The 20,290-nt window shown below is 24.6% G+C and overlaps 1 protein-coding gene across 3 annotated transcripts in view; it reads left to right on the top strand.

Moving 5' to 3' along the window:
- Positions 1-20,290, top strand: part of LOC119606240 (ecdysone-induced protein 75B, isoforms C/D) — a 177,235-nt gene that overhangs the window by 65,842 nt on the left and 91,103 nt on the right. Inside the window, exons 1-2 of one of the 3 annotated variants that reach the window (XM_037959663.1) lie at positions 15,072-16,572; positions 17,327-17,334. The exons of 1 other annotated variant lie outside the window; for it this stretch is intronic. In XM_037959663.1, coding sequence (XP_037815591.1) covers positions 16,177-16,572; positions 17,327-17,334 — 404 coding nt within the window. In that variant the 5' untranslated portion in view covers positions 15,072-16,176. Of the gene's footprint in view, positions 1-15,060; positions 17,222-17,326; positions 17,335-20,290 lie in introns of those variants that run through there. One more of the 3 variants, XM_037959662.1, reaches the window with a different exon arrangement.

The following is a 20,290-nucleotide window of genomic DNA, read 5'->3' as shown; positions in this document are numbered from 1 at the left end:
TGTTTTATGAAAAATAAACAAAAACTGTCGTCTTTATTACTATTTTATAGTTTTATTTTGAGCAAATTTAGCTTATTCACAGGTTTTTATGTTAATTTTAAACTAGAGTTTAGACATTTTTTTATAAAGATTAACATCGTTTAGATTTTTCTAAACTTTGTAGAACGTGCAACACCTTTTTTATGGCTGCAACAGTTAGAATAGATTTTTAGAAAAATTCCCCATTTGTTGTTTTTTATGTTTAAAAAGAGATTTTTTGTTTAAAATTTTGTATTTTTGTGATTTTTTCAGAAAAGCTTTTTTAAAAGTTATGAAAGCTTTAAAGCTTTTTGTTAACATTAAATTTTTTTCTAATATCTACAATAATTTGTTACTGGAGCAGTAATTTTATTAAGAAATTTCAAAAGCTTTTATTAAAATAATTAAAAGCTTTTAAGCTTTTTTACACATTATAGACAAAAATTAACAATTTTTGTATTTTTTGGTTTTAAACAATAAATTTTTTATTAATTTAATAATTTTTGTGATATTTTGATAAAAGCTTTCATAATAATACATAGAAGCTTTAAAAGCTTTTTACTAAAATTGACTCAACACTAAAATTATGTCATTTACTATTATTTGAGATTATAGAAAGAAGTCTGCTAAAATGTCTTAAAAATGTTCAAAAGCTTTTAAGCTTTTTTTGGAAAATTTTAGGAAAAATTTATACATTTTTTAATCTTAACTCTTCGAGAAACATTTTATTATTTAAATAACAACTTTTGTAATGTTTTGGTAAAAGCTTTTTTAAAAATGCAGAAAGCTTTTAAAAGCTTTTTTTCTAAAATTTACTTAACACTAATATTTTGTCATTATGTGATTTGTCATATAATTAGATATTTATAGAATGAAATCTGTTAAAGTTTATTAAAATTTCTCAAAAGCTTTAAAGCTTTTTAGGAAAATTTTAGAAAAATCATAAAATTTTGCAATTTTTGACTCTAAATGAAGAATTCTTTATTTAACTAAGAATACATGTAAAGTTTTTGTAAAAAGCTTTCTTAAAAATACAAAAAAAGTTTTAAAAGCTTTTTACTATAAAAGTCTTAAAAACATTTTTATGTCGTGTTTACTGTAAATTGTATTAATTTTGTGATTTTATGAAAAAACTGTTGAAATAACTTTTAAATTTTCGAAAGCTTTTAAGCTTTTTATGTAAAAACTTTATAAAAGTTTTGTCTCTAAAGAAAGAGTTTATGGTTAATTACTAAATGTACTTTCGTGAGTTTTTATGGAAAATAATAAAAGCTTTTTAAATAATAATAGTTTAAACGATAAAAGCTTTTTATTAAAATAGCCTAAAATGTAAAATTTTAGCACATTTACAATGATTTGTTATTAAATTATTGTTTTTAGATAAAAATTACTACAAAATTTCTTTAAAAATGTTAAAAAGCTTTTAAGCTTTTCTGCAAAAAGTTCATAAAAAATTGTGTTTTTGCCTCTAATGAAAGAAGTTTTCAGTAATCGTTGTAATTTTGCGATTTTTTTCTAAAAGCTTTCTTAAAAAGTTATAAAAGCTTTTAGAGCTTTCTAAAAAAATAATATTAAAAGGTAATTTTTATAACACTTTCAAGTATTTATTATTGTGGGAAAGATTTTTTAAGATTTTTTGAAAGCTTTTATTAAAATAATTTAAAGCTTTTAAACTTTTTTTGCAAGATTGTATTTAAAATTGTATTAGTTTTGTCTTCAAACAAAGAATTTTTAATTAAATTATGATTTTTTGTAGTAATTTGGCAAAAGCTTTTTTAAATATACATAAAAGCTTTGAAAGCTTTTAACTAAAATCAGCTAAAAGTTAATATTTTAACATGTTTACAAATATTTTTTTGTTAAATTAATGATTTGGAAAGAAATTTGGTTAAATTGCATTCAAATTTTGAAAAGCTTTAAGCTTTTGTGATAAAAAAATGTGTAATTAGTCTAAAAATTAGGTTTTTAGCTTTTAAGTTAATCTAGTAACCATAACAGTGATCATGATATGATATGGGATATTTTTTCAGAAAGCTTTGTCAAAAGCTTTTAAAAGCTTTTTTTACTAAAAGTATTAAAATGTTGTATTTTTACACAAAAATAGATTTCGAATAGTTTTTAGTAGAAATTTAACCTCTATTTAGCTTTAATAAAGTTTACTGTCCTTGCTAATTATTTAGCCAGGCACGTTTTTCTCTCTTTTTTAAACTTTTGATCAGTTTGACCGATTATCTTTCTGTTTTCAGTGTCATTAAACTTGAGTTTTGTAAAGTACTTAATAACCATAATAAAAAATTTAGATTAAAATATCATATCGTGTCTAAAAATGTAACAATTACTTTGTTAAACTCCCATTGAAAATGATCCATTACATTGTAACACACGTGAGTTCAACTGTTTGCCTTGATTTCAAACAATGACATCATGTTTATAGAGTACTATTGTAATCAAAAAAAAAAAAACATTTTGTCCAGTCATTATATTCTCTAATTTCCATTATAAGTGAACTGATAATAAATAGAATCAAATAAAAATCACTACTACACCACCAAAAAAAAAAGCCGGTTAAACTAATTGTCTCTAGAATAGTTTTGTCGAATTTTTTTTCTATATGAATAAAATTTAACACAAATGGCCTTCAAATTGACCGAGTTCATGGGACTAGAAATATAATTTTGTTCGTTTTTTTTTTTCATACACATACGGATGAGATAATAAACGCACAGACGAGACCAAATAATATAAACATTATATGCGTAATTTAAATAGAACTCGCCTCTCAAAAAAAAAAATGCGTACAGAACCAATGAAACTCAAACATTAGGGGTAATCACTTAAAAGAGAAAATAACCCTAAAATTACAAACATACAAAAGTTGCTTAAAACAGCTTAAAAACATATTTTCTAATAAATTTCAAAAAAGCTTTTTCACGACACTTTTCTATTTTTTTTTCCCCTTTTAGTGATTACCCCTAATGTTTGGCTTTAAAACTAATATTTGTCTTTATTAGAAACCAGTTTCTTTCCTAAATTAATTAGTTTTTTCATCAAATCTACTCTAAATGTTTGCTAAACATTTTTTTTTTCAAATTTTTTTTCTTTGCTGATTCTATTATTTAACACATTTTGTTGTTATTGCTTCTAATACATTACGTGTGTCATCTTATCTTTATTTAACACAAATATTATCGCATATATACAATTTTTTTTCTTCTTTTTGACAACACAGAAAAAAAATGAAGGTCACCAGCACAAATTCCTAAAAATAAATGAATGTGTTGTGTGTAGTAAAAGTTTTGCTTCCTTATCAGTTATAAAAAAAATTAAGTAAATAAATATTAAAAAAATTTTCGTCATTTCATTTTCTACCAACGATTAGAAAATAGTGTACAAAATGCAAGGCAAAGAGTTGCCAGACATTTAAAAAAGGGTTAAATAGTAGTTAAGGCTTAAATTTTACTTCTTGGTTTAAAAGCTTCTCCTTAATTACAGAAAAAAACATAAAATTTAGCGATTTTATATTTAAAGATAGTTTTTGTTTATTAAATTTTATAGTTTTGTGATTTTTTTGCTAAAGCTTTCTTTTAAAATTATAAAAGCTTTTAAGCTTTTTCTTTTTCTTTTTCGATTGTATCTTTAAACAAAGATTTTGTTTATTAAATTTTATATTTTTAAGAATTTTTTCTGAAAGCTTTCTTTTAAAGTTAACAAAGCTTTTACAGCTTTCTATTAAAAACGATTAAAAAGTATTTTCTAACAATATTTGCAATAATTTGTTATCAAGGCTGCAAATTTTAATAAGAAATTTCAAAAGCTTTTATGAAAATTATTAAAAGCTTTTAAGATTTTATGCCAAATTGTAAAAATCAAACTAGTTTTTGGCATTAAACACTTAAATTTTTATTAAGTTGAGATTTTTTCTGATTTTTTTGCTAAGAGCTTTTTGCAATATATATGAAAGCTTTTAAAGCTTCTTACCCAAATTGCCTAAAAAGTTATATTTAAACAAATTTACTAATATTTGTTAAAAAATTAATGATTTTAACAAAAAACCCGTAAAAATTGCCTTAAAATGTTGAAAAGCTTTTAAGCTTTGTTTAAAAATATTAAAAGCTTCTTGCAAGCTTTTTTTTGCAAAATGCTAAACATTAAAACAAAATGGTAATTTTGGTTTTAAACAAATTATTTTTGTATTAAATTATGGTATAAACGAGTTTTTGGTGATATTTTGTTGAAAGCTTTCTTAAATATTATTCAAAGCTTTTACAGATTGTTACTGAAATCATTTAAATAATACATTTTTGTAAATTTTATAATGATTTGTTATTAAATTAACGATTTTAGCAAAATATCTGTTAAATTTTCAATAAAATTTTTTAAAAGCTTTTAAGCTTTTTTTTAATTTATAAAAAAAATATTAGATTTCTGGGTTAGAAAGAATTTAGATGAAAAAATTTTTATTAAAATAGTTTTTTTTTATGATTTTTTTTGTTGAAAGCTTTTGCAAAAATATATTAAAGCTTTAAAAAGCTTTCGAATAAAATTGTTGAAAAAGTTATTTTTATTATGAAATACAATAATTTGCTATAAAATAAATGATTTTAGACAGATATTTCCATAACTTTTTTAATATTTTTGTAAAAGCTTTTAAGCTTTTTGGAAAAAAATTAAAAAAACTTTACAAAATTTTACATTTTTACTATTAAAAGAATTAAGTACCTAATACTATTGATTTCTTTTACCTTTTTTTCAAAAGTTTTTTCAAAAGCTTTTAAGCTTTTTTGTAAAAATTTAACAAAATTCTAGAAAAATTAACTTTTTTTAAATTTAAAAGTATAAAGTAACTAAAAAATTTCGATTTTTGACTTTTTTTTTGGAAAGCTTTTACAAAAGCTTTAACTATTTTTGAAGGGTAAGGGAGTTATCAGTTCTATTTTAACCATCCGGCATCTCTTGTTTCTATTATTTTTATTAGAAAACAGTGAAAGATAAGAAGGGCAAGCGTGTGAGTGAGTGAGTGTGAAACAAATTCAACTCTATGATTAACAATAAACTACTTAATAGTGTCTATTATGGAACATTTTTTTGCAAAATTTTCAAAACAAAAGGTGAAAATTCGATAACAAATTTTCAAGGTTATCGAAACAGCTTAAAAACCCTTCAACTACTGTTGTTGCCAACATAATTATTTTCACAAACAAATCATTAAAAAAGAAAAAGTATTAGAACTTGAGCACAAACCGAAAAAAGGGGGTAAAGAGACTAACAACACATGTTCTAACAACAACAATTTTGCAAAAACAAGAAACCATTAAAAACTTAATTTAATGACAAATATAGAATTTTGATTTGAAATTATGGGGTTTTTAAAACAATTTTTTCCACATAACTATTTGTTGCTATTCTAAAAAAAACAAGGTCAATTTTTATTGTATTTAGTGCAAATTTTTTTCGTATTTGCTGTTATTTAATAATTTATTAAAGCAAATTAATTCATATAATATTAATGTATGTATTAATGAAATTTTGTGTTGTTTTGTTTGGTTTTATCATTTATTTGCTAAATTTTTAAATAAACATTGAATTTTAATAAAAAAAAGTAAAACTGTATTTACTTTTTTTTTTTGGTAGTTGGCCTACGCAATTTTTGTTATCAGCTAACAAGTGTTAATTTTGATATTTACTAACATTGTATCTAGGGTTGGCTAGGCTCTCTTTGAATATGACTAAACACAAGGTTAACAATTGAAAGTGCGTAAATATTTTTGGGAGAATTATTTTATCACATCTCATATAATAACTTTAAATGGCAATGATCATAACATGAAGTTTTTTGAAATTAGTTCAATAACCGTAATAGTTTGAAATTTGCATTAAAGTTTTGTCATTTATTTAAAGTTAGACAAATGACACACATTTTTATAGAAGTACATAGTCTGGTAAATGAACTTGTTTTAAGAGGTATAACTTATTCAAGGATTTTAGTTATGTTAGTTCAATGAATGTTCTGGTTTCAATCAAAATATGTATACGTGACAAAAGTTTGATAGACAATTGTGTCTTATAGTAATAAAATGTTATCATTATTTATTCAAATTTCTAGATATTTCCTCAAAACTATAATTAAAACAGTGAAAGCTTTTAAGATTTTCCTTAGTAAAATTTAAAAAAATGTGTAGAATATTGTTATTTGTGATTTAACATAATAATTTTCTGAAAAAAAATTAAAAAAAAAATAAAAAGCTTTTTAAGTTTTAATAAAAGCTTTTAAAGCTTTTCGCTATTTATGATCAAATCATATATTTTAAACTCTCTCCTATTAATTTAGTTATTTTTAAGATTTTTTTTAAAGAAATTTTATAAAGCTTTCTTTTAAAATACTAAAAAGTTTTTATAAAAAGCTTTCAAAAAAGTTTTAAAAATCTAGAAACTGCACAAATCTGCTTTTAAATGATTATTTCACTATAAAAATATAATTTTTCGTATTTTTTATGAAAAAGCTTTTTTCTAAAAATAAAAGCTTTTTATTAAAATAAGCTAAAAATTAAGTTTTATACTTATTTTCGTTAATCTAGTTTATTTTAAAGATTTTTACAGTAATTTTGTAATTTTGCAGAAAAGCTTTTTTCAAATAATATAAAGCTTTTTATAAAAATATGTTTAAAATTCGATTGTAAACATATTTTCATAAATCTTTTTAATTTTAAATAGTTTTACAGTAATTTATTTCAGTTTTCTTTAACTTAAAAGATAAAGCTTTTTTAAAGGCTTTTTATTAAAAGAAGCTAGAAATTCAGTTTTAAACATATTTTCATTAATATAGTTTATTTTTAAGAGTTATCCAAAAATTTCTGAATATTGTGGAAAAAGCTTTTTTCAAAAATATATAAAGCTTTTAAAACTTTTTATTAAAATAAGCTTAAAATTAAATTTTAAACTTATTTGCATTAATTTAGTTTATTTTTAAGATGTTTTCTAACAATTTTGCCAAGCTTTCATTAAATTAAAACTAAAAGCTTTTAAAGCTTTTTTGTTAAAATACTCTAAAAACTCTATTTATATATTATATTCATAAATTTAGTTCATTTTTATTTTGTTAAAAGAAATTTTTCAAAGCTTTCATTCAATTTCAAGAAAGCTTTTAACAACCTTTTTTAAGTTTAAGAAATAATCGAAAAAAATGTATTTTTATGCGTTTACCAAAAAATTTTATTAAATATATGTATATATTTTGGAAGTTTTTGATAAAAGCTTGCATTAAAATTGTTAAAAGCTTTTTAAGCTTTTTTGATAACACATTTTAAAAACTCAGTTTTTCATTAATTTTATTTATTTTTACATCTTTTAACAAATTTTGTAGAGTTTTTAGCAAATTTTCTGAAAGCTTTTAACAGCTCTTTGCAAGTTTAAGCTTTTTTTCAAGATTTCTGAAAATATACTTCAAATTTCGTTGTTTTGTCTTTAGATAATAATTTCATGCAGTTTATTCCTTTTGTGATTTTTTCAGAAAGGTTTCGCGAAAATATAAAAGCTTTTAAAGCTTTTTACTAAACTTTTTAGAAAAAAACTAATTAGTTTTATAATATTTGCAGTAATTTAAAAAAAAAAACTTTATAAAATAAAGATATTTCAAAAAAAGCTTCTAAAAAGTTTTAAAGCTTTTAGGATTTTTTTGGCAAAAGTCTAGAAAAATCCTAAAATGTTGGCATTTTAGGTTTTAAATTTGTAAATATATTTTTATATAGAGGTTTTTGTATATTTTTATAGAAAGCTTTTTTAAAAACTTATGAAAGCTTTAAAAGCTTTTTACTAAAATTGTTTTATGATGTTTTCATAGATTTTATTACTAAATTAAAGATTTTAGAAAGAAACTTAATGAATTAAAAAAAAAATTTAAAGCTTTTAAGCTTTTTCTAATAAAAATTAAGAAAGGTCCATGGAATTATATTTTTAGTGTTAAAAGTATTTGGTAACCAAAAATATTGAATTTTTATGCTTTTTTCCCGAAAGCTTTCTCAAAAGCTTTAAAAGCTTTTTATTAAAAATATTAAAATTATCACTTTTTTACTTAAAAAAGAGCTTTAGATTGTTGTTTAATAGCAACCTTCCACTTAAATTATTAAATTTCTTTAAGTTTAATTAAAAAGTGGAAAAGCTCTATAAAGCTTTTCTTTAAAAAACTTACAAAAAAATTATAATGCTTTAAAAACGAGTTTAGTTTTGTGCACAACTATTTTAAAGCAATTTTTTAAAGCTTTTTATTGAAAGCTTTTACTAAAAAAACCAAAAATCTTAAATATTATGAAATTTATGTCTTTTTTTTTGTTTAAAATTTCGGCTGATTAAACAACATTGATAATCTGTATTTAAATAATTCTTTATAAAACTTCCTTATTGCGGGCTACTTTCCCAACAAAGCAAGCCAAATAAAAAACCTCCAATTACGATTGTTCATAAGAACGGCGAATATTTAAACAATATTAAATATAAATTTACAATCAAACCAACAACCACTTGATAAGAATTTATGACGAAAACAACAGCAACAACAATTAAAATGATGATGAAGACGACCATGTCGTCGTCGTCGACATCGTCAACATTTTTATATTTACTGCATAAAAATTGCATTCATTCCCATTTTGCAACAAAAGGTCAATGGTATGAAGCCAAGTTCAGTGGAGTATTTTTTCGCACATTTTTCAATAATTTTTCGTTGTTGTTTTATTATTCTTTTTTTTTATTTTTTTTTTTAAATAAAAACCCAAAACATACAAACAAACTCGGGTATAGACTTACAGAAATTAACAGCTTGTTTGTTTGTAAGAAAAAAATGTAAATAAAAGAAATAAAATATGAAATCTTGGCGTTTCCTTACAATATTTAATAAACGTTTTTTTTTTTTTTTTTTTTTTTTTTTTGTTTATATGAAATATGAGTAATAATTTTTTATTAAACAAACCCAAAACGATTGCAACATTTATTGTTTTTTTTCGTTAATTTTTTTCATATTTATTTTATTTTGTAAATTAAGATGAATAAACTTTTGTAAAAAAAATACACAAAAAAATATGTAAACAGTTTCACTTTATTTTTTATAAAGTTCAAAAACCTTTTGGAAAAATATCAAAAAAAAAATCATTTTCACAGAAAAAAATTTTTGCAAAAGTAACATTCATGTGATAAACTCCCTCAGCAATTTGCTTTATTAACGAAAAATACAAATCACCTGTCTTTAATATTCACCAGCCGGCTTTTGATTTGTTTTAATCATGTTTTTTTTTTTTTTTGCTTTTAATAGTTTCATTTAAATTTTGTTTTGTTTTATTTTGGTATTTTGTGTATTTACTACAAATCAATTAAAATTTTGTACCATTAAAACTAATAGTGCAAGAGAGTTAGAGAGAAAGAAGAAAATAAAATTAATTCACACAATAAATTATTGTTGAAAAAATTTAAGAAAACTTTAAAACACACTATAAGTTTTGAAAACTTTTTCGCAAATTTGAAAGGAGAACTTTAGACTAGACTAAAGACCAGACTATAGACTAGACAAAAGACTTAACTATAGACTAGTCTATAGACTTGACTTTAGTCCAGACTATAGACTAGACTATGGACTAGACTATAGTCCAGACTATAGACTAGACTATAGTCCAGACTACAGGCTAGACTTTAGTACAGACTACAGGCTAGACTATAGTCCATACTATACTATAGTCCAGACTAAAGACTAGACTATAGTACAACCTATAGACTACACAATAGTCCGGACTATAGACTAGACTATACTATAGTCCAAACTATTGATTAGACTAAAGTCCTGACTATAGACTAAACTATAGTCCAGACTATAGACTAGACTATAGTCCAGACTATAGACTAGACTATAGTCCAGATTATAGACTAGACTATAGTCCAGACTATAGACTAGACTATAGTCCAGACTATAGACTAGACTATAGTCCAGACTATAGACTAGACTATAGTCCAGACTATAGACTATAGGCCAGACTATAGACTAGACTAAAGGCCAGACTATAGACTAGACTATAGGGCAGACTATAGACTAGATTATAGTCCAGAGTATAGACTAGACTATAGTCCAGACTATAGACTAGACTATAGCCCAGACTATAGACTAGACTATAGCCCAGACTATAGACTAGACTATAGCCCAGACTATAGACTAGACTATAGCCCAGACTATAGACTAGACTATAGCCCAGACTATAGATTAGACTATACTATATTCCAGACTATAGATTAGACTATACACTAGACTATAGAATATACTATAGTCCAAACTATTGACAAGACTATACTACAGACTATAGACTAGACTATAGTCCAGAAGACAGGCTTGACTTTAGTCCAGACTACCGGCTAGACTATAGTGCAGACTACCGGCTAGACTATAGTTCAGACTATAGACCGTACTATAGTCCAGACTATAAACTAGACAATAGTCCAGGCTATAGACTAGACTATACACTAGACTATAGACTAGGCTATAGTCCAGACTATTGATTAGACTATAGTCCTGACTATAGACTAGACTATAGTTCAGACTATAGACTAAACTAATAGACTAGACTATAGTTCAGACTATAGACTAGACTATAGTCCAGATTAGACTAGACTACAGTCCAGACTATAGACTAGACTATAGTCCAGACTATAGACTAGACTATAGTCCAGACTACAGATTAGACTATAGTCCGGACTTTAGAGTAGACTATGGTCCAGACTATAGATTAGACTATAGTCCAGACTATAGAGTAGACTATAGTCCAGACAATAGACTAGACCATAATCCAGAATATAGTCCAGACTATAGACTAGACTATAGACTAGACTATAGACTAGACTATAGACTAGACTATAGACTAGACTTTAGACTAGACTATAGACTAGACTATAGACTAGACTATAGACTAGACTATAGACTAGACTATAGACTAGACTATAGACTAGACTATAGACTAGACTATAGACTAGACTATAGACTAGACTATAGACTAGACTATAGACTAGACTATAGACTAGACTATAGACTAGACTATAGACTAGACTATAGACTAGGCTATAGACTAGACTATAGACTAGACTATAGACTTGACTTTATACTAGATTATAATCCTAATTACAGACTAGACTATAGTCGTGATTATAGCTTAGACTTAAGTCCTGACTATAACCTAGACTTTAGTCCTGACTAAAGTCTAGACTATAGGCCTGACTTAGACTAGACTATAGTCCTGACTATTGACTAGACTATAGTCCTTGATTTTACCATAGTCCTGACTATAACCTGGGCTATAGTCCAGACTATAGATTAGACTACAGTCCAGGCTATAGATTAGACTACAGTCCAGACTATAGACTACACTATAGTCCAGACTATAGACTACACTATAGTCCTGACTACTGACTGGACTATAGACTAGCCTTTAGTATAGATTATAGAGTAGACTATTGTCTAGACTATATTCCAGGCTAGTACTTTTACTTAAGAGTACTTTTATTATAGACTAAACTATTTTCCTGATTATAGACTATCTAAGAGTACTTTTATAAAAAAGACTTTTCTCAAAAAGTACTTTTTAAGATATTTTTTCCCCTTTTGAAATATTTTCAAAAATTTCTTAAAGTTTAAGAGATATGATTACATCTTTGTTGTAATGTAGGGGTATTGAGAGCTTCAATAGCGTTTAAACGTTCAATGACACTGACAGTAACATTATCAACAGCAATAATTTGTTGCTTTTATTGTTGCTACAATTGTGTTTGTTGTTGTTGTATGTTAAAGTCATTGTATTATGTTGGCGCAATGTCAGGGATTCAAACTTGTTCGTACATATACTAACTACAATTACACTCTCACTTAAGATCAATGCCATTTTAAACATGATGTTGTTGTTGTGTTGTGTTGTATTTTTCTTGCAATGCAATTATTGTTGTTGCACAAAATTCCTCAAGATGTTGTTGTTGTTATTATTATTGCTGTTGCAATAAATACTTTGATTGCTTGGGGTTTTTTTGTTTGTTTTGTTTTGTTTTAGTTGCTGTTACTATTATTTAGATTATGGTGATTAAAAATCATTTGCCACAAGTTAATAAAAGCAAACAAGCAACAACATTTAAATTTTGTATTTAATGTTGTTGGTTTTTGTATGCTTTATTTTTATGGAAAATGTCATTAAACCGTTTGTAGTTTTTTTTTTTTATTTCAATTCATTCATACAAATTTATTATTGGCAACTTAAATATGTTTTTGCCAAACTATGATTGTTTTGTTGTTATAGTGTTTTTTTATAGTAAATTTGCTATAGCGGCCTGTCCGTCCATCCCAACTATTGGCATGTGTTTATTGGTTGTTATTGTTGTTGAGCAAAAAATTAAAAGAAAATAAATTTTTATTTCTTTTAATTTTTTGTTTATTTTGTGTGTTTTTTTTATTAAATTAAATAAAAAAGAAAGTGGTTGCACGACTTTGTTCAATTTGAAATGCAACATTTAGTTTTTTTTTTATTCAAAACTTAATTTTTTGCTTTAATTTTTGTTGTTGTTTATTTTTTCATTAATATTTTTTTAAGAAAAATCAAAATATTTGTTTTGGAGGGGGATTTTTGTAGCTGTCATAAAAAGAAAAAGGTTAGAAAGTAATTGGAGGTGGTTGAAGTTTTCGTTAATTGTGGGTTTTGTAAAAAGAATTGGACTTTCTTTTAATTAAAATAGTTTTTTTGAAAAAGTACTTTTTGCAAGTTTCAAAATGTACTTTTTCTAAATAAACTTTTTTGCACAATAGAACTATTTTTCATTTGCTTTATCAAAAAGTACTTTTACCAACAGGTACTTTTTCCAAAAAGTACCTTTATTAAAAAGTACTTTTGCCTAAGGGAAACTTATCAGAGTTTAGTAAATCCTCCCTTTTGAAGTTTTTTTTAGCAAAAAAGGGATTTTTTGTTATAATTTTTCCCTCAAAAAGTACTTTAGCGAAAAGTACATTTGCTAATATAACTATACTAAGAAGTACTTTTCTTAAAAAGTACTTTTGCTAAGCTAAATTCTCAACAAAAATATTTTTATCAACACACAAATCAGTTCATTTTACTAAAAATCTAGCAAAAAAAGTGTCAGGTTTGGGAAGTAATAACTTGTCTAAGGGATCGGGGATTTGAACTATTAAGGCCTCATTTGAAAGCTTAGGATAAATACTTTCAGACTTTAGAAAAAAATAATTAAACTAATGTAGTTTTTTTTTAAATTTTATTTACAACAAAATGTTACCTTAAATTTTGTTCATTTTTGATTTTAACGAAAATGAGCAAGTTCGAGCAGTCATTACTTGGGAAGGTGTTAAGGGATTTGAAACAAAAATATCTTATACAAAGCTGGAAGGGTCTACTTTAAGAATTTAAGAAATTAATTACAAGTTTAACATTAAGCATAAACTTTTTGACTAATTAAAGTTTTCACAAAAAAAATCTATTTCTTTTAATTTATGAAAAAGTCACATTTTCGGGAAGTTATAACTAGAGTAGGAGTTACTGGATTTTAGTAATATAGGTATCATATGAAAGCTTAAGTTGTTTACTTAAGGAGTTTGTTAAAATTGAAGGAAATTTTTAGAAAAAACTTAAGATTTAAGACAATTTAAAATTTGACAAATTATTGGAAAATTTTGATATAAAAAGTTTAAAGAACTGTATTCGAGAAGGCATATCTAGGGAGAGCGTTAGCGAATTATAGTAGGAGAAGTGTCATCTAACAGCCTAGAGTATCTAGTTTAGGAATTTATTAAACAAAGTTTAAAAATAAGATTTGTTTAAAAGAAACTTTAAACATTTTTGCAAAAATTCAAAAATTTTATTTAAATAAATTTTTAAATTGTTATAACATTGAAAAGTAGCAACAGAATTTAGAAAAATATATATCATGAGAAAGCTTAAAATGTCTACTTTCATTGGCAATTAAAATAGATTTTAAAAAACTAGTTTGTTTAAAAGAAAGTTTGTTTACAAATAATGTGAAATATTTATATTTAAGTAAATTTTCAAAGTGTTATAACTTAGAAGAAGTTTAAGTGATTTTAGAAAAATATATATCATGAGAAAGCTTATGATGTCTACTTTTATTAGCAATTGATATAGTTTTAAAAAAACTAGTTTCTTTAAAAGAAAGTTTGTTTACAAATAATGTGAAATATTTATATTTAAGTAAATTTACAAAGTGTTATAACTTAGAAGAAGTTTAAGAGATTTTAGAAAAATATATATCATGAGAAAGCTTAGAATAACTACTCTCATGAGCAATTGAAATAGTTTTAAAAAATAGTTAGGTTTTTAACAAAATGCTTTCTCAAAAAAGTTGGACAATTTTATTTAATACAATTTTCTATGTATTACAACTTTGTAGAAAACTAACAGATTTTACTAAAATATATATCAAGGGAAAGCTTATAACAACTACTAACATAAGCAATTAAAATAGTTTTTAAAATGATATTGCATTAAACATATACCTTAATCTTATCTTGACACTTTAATGATGTTCTTGAACTCTAGTTAAGGAAGTTTAGAGTTGCTGATCAAACTCCTTCAACTCTTTAAATGAATCATTTTTGAAAAAAAAAAAAACTTTCAAAACTTTATAAAAATTCAAGTCAACGACACTTTTATCGAGGTAAATAATGAAATAAAACTTAAAACTGTAAGTTTATACAAAAAAAACCGAAAACAAAATTTCTGAAAAATATCCAACAGCAGTTAATTAAATTTATTTATGAAACACTTACTATAAAAATTAACGATCAATGAACTTGCACAATAATAATAATAATTAAATTAAAAATAATTTTTTTTAAAAATATCTTAAGGAATACATACATACTATACTTATAGATCACATCCACAAGCATTTAAATTGAAGGGCGAATGCTATAAAAAAAAGTTTATTAACCTAAAAACTACTACTATGAAAAGATTTCTTTATATAGAGCTATAGATACTTGAAAAAGATGCAGTTTTTTTTAAGGGGGAGATGGTTTTTGTTGTTGTTGCTGTAGATATTTTAAACCTAGGACAACATAGAGAAAGTTACAGGCTGTCGGTTTTTAAATGTACAAGACAGACAGACGGATGGATGGATGGACGGACATAAACACATAGAGAGAAGCCGACCCACCACCACTAATACTACAACACCAGATAATTATATGAGGGGGAGGCATTAAAGATTGTTTTTAGCCGATTATATAGAGAAATATTTGCTCACACGTGTTGTGGTTAATGTAGTTTTTTTTGCCTACATTCTCTCGCTCTCTGTGTCTTTTGCTCTTGCTGGAGATTTCAAGGCATAAAAACTAATATTTAGCCCTGAATTTACTTAAAAAAACTATAACAAACAGCCCCACTAAGATTAAATAATACTCAGCTCTTTCTCTCTCGCGAATTTAACTCTAACTATAACACTCTTTAAGGCTCTCCAATTGACGATCTATGTAGGGAGTATAAAACATTGGCCATGACTAAGCAAGTAGTAATAATACATTACCAAATGGGTTTCAATGTAGACAAACATATTCAAGAGCACGTGAGTTCAACAGTTTGTTTTAACTGAGAACCCAGGAGAGTGTGATTGAGATAGAGGGCCAGACAGAGAGCGAGAATAATAATCAGCCATACTCAGGGTCTTATTTACTCTTTGGAATGACAACCATACAGGGGTGTCTGTTAGTTTTTGCTGTGAGTATATTTGCGGACAAATGAAATGTGTGTGTGTAGTTTTTTTTTGACTGAACAAGATCCAACGTAAATGTTGATTTTCCTTTCATTGACAAGCGGCGCTTCGTAATGTGCAGATCGTTATTTACGGTTAACGGAATATACGTGAAGTTTTGTTCAATATAAAAAGAAAAAAAAAATTAAAAACAAAAAAGAAAACTGAAAACAGAAACAAATTTTATAAAAAAAAAACAAATGAATTTTTAAGAAAATCAAAGAAAAAAAATTATAAAATTATTTTATGAAAAAAATTAAAAAAAATCCCCTTAAGTTAAAAAAATTTCCCCCAAAAATGTGTTTGTGAAAAAAAATTTATGAAAAAAAAGAAAAATTGAAAAAAAAAATCGTTTTTAAATAAGAAAGAAAAAAAATGAAAATGGTCATGTCAGCTGACAGTTCGGACTGTCATCCCTCCAGCAGTAGTGTGGTAGTGGGAGCCGAAGCTCCTTCACAAAGTGCAAAAATTTCGGTTATATGTCACATAACAAATCAAAATCAAGGGCCTACAATGACCCAACAACAGCCACAACAAACAGTGTCTAATAATAATAATAATACTAATATAACACAACAACAACATTTATCAGTGGTAGAGGCTTCGGCGGCCTCTTCCACTACTTCGGGACCACAAATCATAATGGGTCGTTCCCATTTAGAAAATGCTTTAAAATTACCACCCAATACCAGTGTTTCGGCTTATTATCAAAATACCAAACTTTTAACACAAAATAACAATCATATGGAGGATCAACAACAACAACAACATATAACAAACTATCAACAAACTCTCAACTCGGCGGAATATCAAAATAGACAAATAAACTTTATAAGAAATCCCTTAAGGGCCTCCGCAACAGCAGCAGCTACACCTGTCACAGACATGGATACTGTGCCCACAGGTGCTACAACTTCTTGCGGTTCTATTACACTAAATCCTCTAAAACTTAATCCTTTACCACCCTCTACCTCCTCCTCCTCCTCAACTTCCCTTCTTTCCCCTCAATCCACTACCTCTTCCTCCTCTGTTATATTTACCAATAAAAACCCTCAAAATTCCTTAATTTTATCCCAAGCTTTGCAGCAAACTTGCAACAACAACAACAATATCTATCATCAAACCAATAATATTGTTACCACTTCGGATAATCTTAACTCTACCTATGATAATTTCCTCAATTATCATCATACTAATCAGAATGCTATATATCAGCAACAACAGCAACATCATCATCTACAACAGCAACATGTTGCTAATCTAAATCATTCTACAATGACTCCACATCATCAACATTCTACGGGTGTTTTAGTGGTGGCCGCTGATTCTAGACCCCAAACACCGGATTATATAAAATCTTATCCCGTTATGGATACCACAGTGGCCAGTTCGGTTAAGGGAGAACCCGAACTTAATATTGGTAAGACTCTAAAGAAAATTTCCTTTTTGAAATGGGAAAACATTCCGGAAAACGCAAATTCAGTTTTAGTTTTATTTTTTACAAAAACTCCTTTTAGTTTTTTAACAAAATAATACAATTTTCCAAAAATTCTTAAGAAAACACCAAAAAAAAAAATCAAAATTTTGTTAAAAAATTTTAACAATTTTACTAAATAATTTCTAAAATCTTAAAGCTATATAGAAAATACTATGTCTGCTAACTTCTAACTCTTTACGCATCCGTTTGCTATCAACATTTTTTCATTTAAACGAAAAATAAAAAAGTTTTTCTCCCTAACCTCACTTAACACTTCTCTAATAACTCCTAAACGCTTTGAGGGATTTGAATAATTTATAACACAAAAAATTCCTAAAAATCCAAGGAAATTTTTCTATATAAAGAAATTTTTAAAATAATTTTTTTTAAAGAAATTTTAGAAAAAAATAAATTTGTTAATTTTTGTTTAAAAATCTAATACAATTTTACTAATAACATTGAATTTTTTTAAGAAATTTTGTTAAATTTTATAAAATGAAACTTTAAAGTCTCAAAAGAAAAATTTGTCATAATATTTTTTTAAATCGAACAATAAATAAAAAAGTTTTTCTTCCTAACCTCACTTAATATTTTATTTAATAACTCCCAAACCCTTTGAGTGATTTGAATAATTTAAAAAACAAAAAATTTTTAAAAAGCCAAGGAAATTTTTCTATATAAATAAATTTCTAAACTTTTATATTAAAAAAATTGTATAAAAAATAAATTTCTTAATTTTTGTTTAAAAATCTTACACAATTTCCCTAATAACTTAGAAACTTTTTAAGAAATTTTGATAAATTTTATTAAATGAAACTTTTAAGTTTCAAGAAAAATTTTGGCATCAAAATTTTTTTAATCGAACAATAAATAAAAAAGTTTTTCTCCCTAACCTCACTTAATATTTTCTTTAATAACTGCTAAACCCTTTTAAAGATTTTAATAAGATTTAAATCAAAATTTCTTTAATATCAAAGGAATAAATGAGTGCCTTAATTTTATTATAGAAAATATTTTTGAAAATTTTGTACAACAAACAAAATTTAAAATTTTTTAAATAAAAATTTTTAAAAATTTTCTTTATAACTTTAAAAAAATTCAACAAAATTTAAATATTTCCTCTAAAAACTATACATATGGCTGTTAGCAACAAATTTCTATCAAAATTTTCTTTCTAGAATATTCGGGAAAAAAGTTTTTCTCCCTAACCTCACTTAATAGTTTTCTTAATAACTCTAATAGTTTTAAAGCGATTTACCTAATATTTGGCTTAATAATTCCTTAAAGTCAAAATAATATTTTGCCTTGAAATCTTGTTTAAAATTTTAATAATTTAATTATTAAATAAAAAGAAAATTTTGTAAAATTTTCTTCATATTTTCTTAAATAATTAAGAAATTTTGTGGAAAATTTAAACAATTTTTTCTAGTGTTTGCTTTTAAGACTTTAAGCAATAGTTTGCTGTTAGAAGTTTTTCTTTCGAAAGTTCCAGAAAAAACTTTTTCTCCCTAACCTCTCTTAACATTTTCTTTAATATTTTTATATGTAGTAGAGCGATTTGGTTGAAATTTTACAGTTTAATTTTTGAAATTAAAATGCATTATATAGAAAATACATAATTTTATTTAAAAATTCTAAAAATATTAAAAAAAATAAGAAATTTTAAAAACTTAAATTTTTAAAATTTTAAAAAATATTTTTTAAAATTTTATAGTTAATTGTTAAAAGATTTCACTAATTTTCATGTGGCTTGCTGGCTTTGTTATAAAGATTATTTTGCCATTAAAATTTTTTAGTTTAACACAATAATAAAAAAGTTTTTCTCCTTAACCTCAAAATTTTAATTCTTTTATAACATCTAAAGCTTTAGAGCGATTGGATTGAAATTTAGCTCAATGATTTTAGAACTTGTAAGGAATAGTTTATGGTAATAAGTTTAGTAATATTTAAACATTTCTTTAAGAAAATTGTTAAATTTAAAATTTGTTATTTTTTTTAATTTTTGAACTTATTTGTTTAAAAAACTTGTTTATTTAGTAAAATTTGTTTATATTTTTTTTGGTAAATTTATTCGTGCGGTTTTAAGAAATATTTTGCTTTTTAAATTTTTAGATTTAAGGCAAAAATAAAAAAGTTTTTCTCCTTAACCTCAAAATTTTCATTCTTTAATAACTTACTAACCCTTTGAGAGATTTGAAAGATATTTGGTACGAAGATACTTTGTTGAAAGGGGCATAGTTTGACTTAAAATTTTGTTTAATTTTGGAAATATTTTATATAAATTTTGAGATTTTGAAAAATTTAAAAATATGAAAAATTTTGATTTAAAAAAATTTTTATTTTTTTTATGATTTTGGAGTTTTAAAGATAGAAAATGTTTAGAATTAGGTGTTTTGTTAAGATTTTAATATTTTTAGACTTAAAATATTTGGAAATAAGACTTTTTGGAAAAAATTTAGTTAAAGAAAAATTTAACAATTTTAATTCTTTGTTTTTAGTAAATATTTTATTTTTGTTTAATTTCATTGGCTTTATTTTAAATTACTTTTTTTTCTAATTAACTGTTTATTTTTAACTTCCTTAACAGAACTTATTTAACATAATTAAATTATTAACGAAAAAATACAGTTAAACAGCATTTAAAAGGTCATTTAAAAAAAGTTCATTGCTTTTAATTTTGAGTTTATGTTTTAAAGGTTTTTTTTTTATTTCAAAAAGTCAATACACCCGCTGCAACCAGTTTTTTGTTTTACGGAAATTATTATTTTTTTTTTAAATTAATTTGTTTAGCAAAAGATAACAGATGTTTTTAAAACAAAACAATAGGCCTAGTCTTACAAAAAAATTAGTTATAAAATTAAAAAATAAAAAATTATTTGAGTAATTTTTTTTTATTATTAACAAGGTCATTTGGACTTAATCATACCAGCACATTTGATCAATGATTTTTTTATTATTTGATTCCGCATTTTTTCTCTCTCGTTGTGTGAATAATTTTTAAACAAAAGTTCA

Source organism: Lucilia sericata, unplaced genomic scaffold (genome assembly GCF_015586225.1).
Source record: "Lucilia sericata isolate MDLA Ls3-8-SP2 unplaced genomic scaffold, ASM1558622v1 Contig000562F_arrow, whole genome shotgun sequence".
In the NCBI taxonomy this organism is placed as follows: Eukaryota; Metazoa; Arthropoda; class Insecta; order Diptera; family Calliphoridae; genus Lucilia; species Lucilia sericata.
Note: the sequence above shows the minus strand (reverse complement) of the source record. Positions and strands in the feature narration are given on the sequence as shown.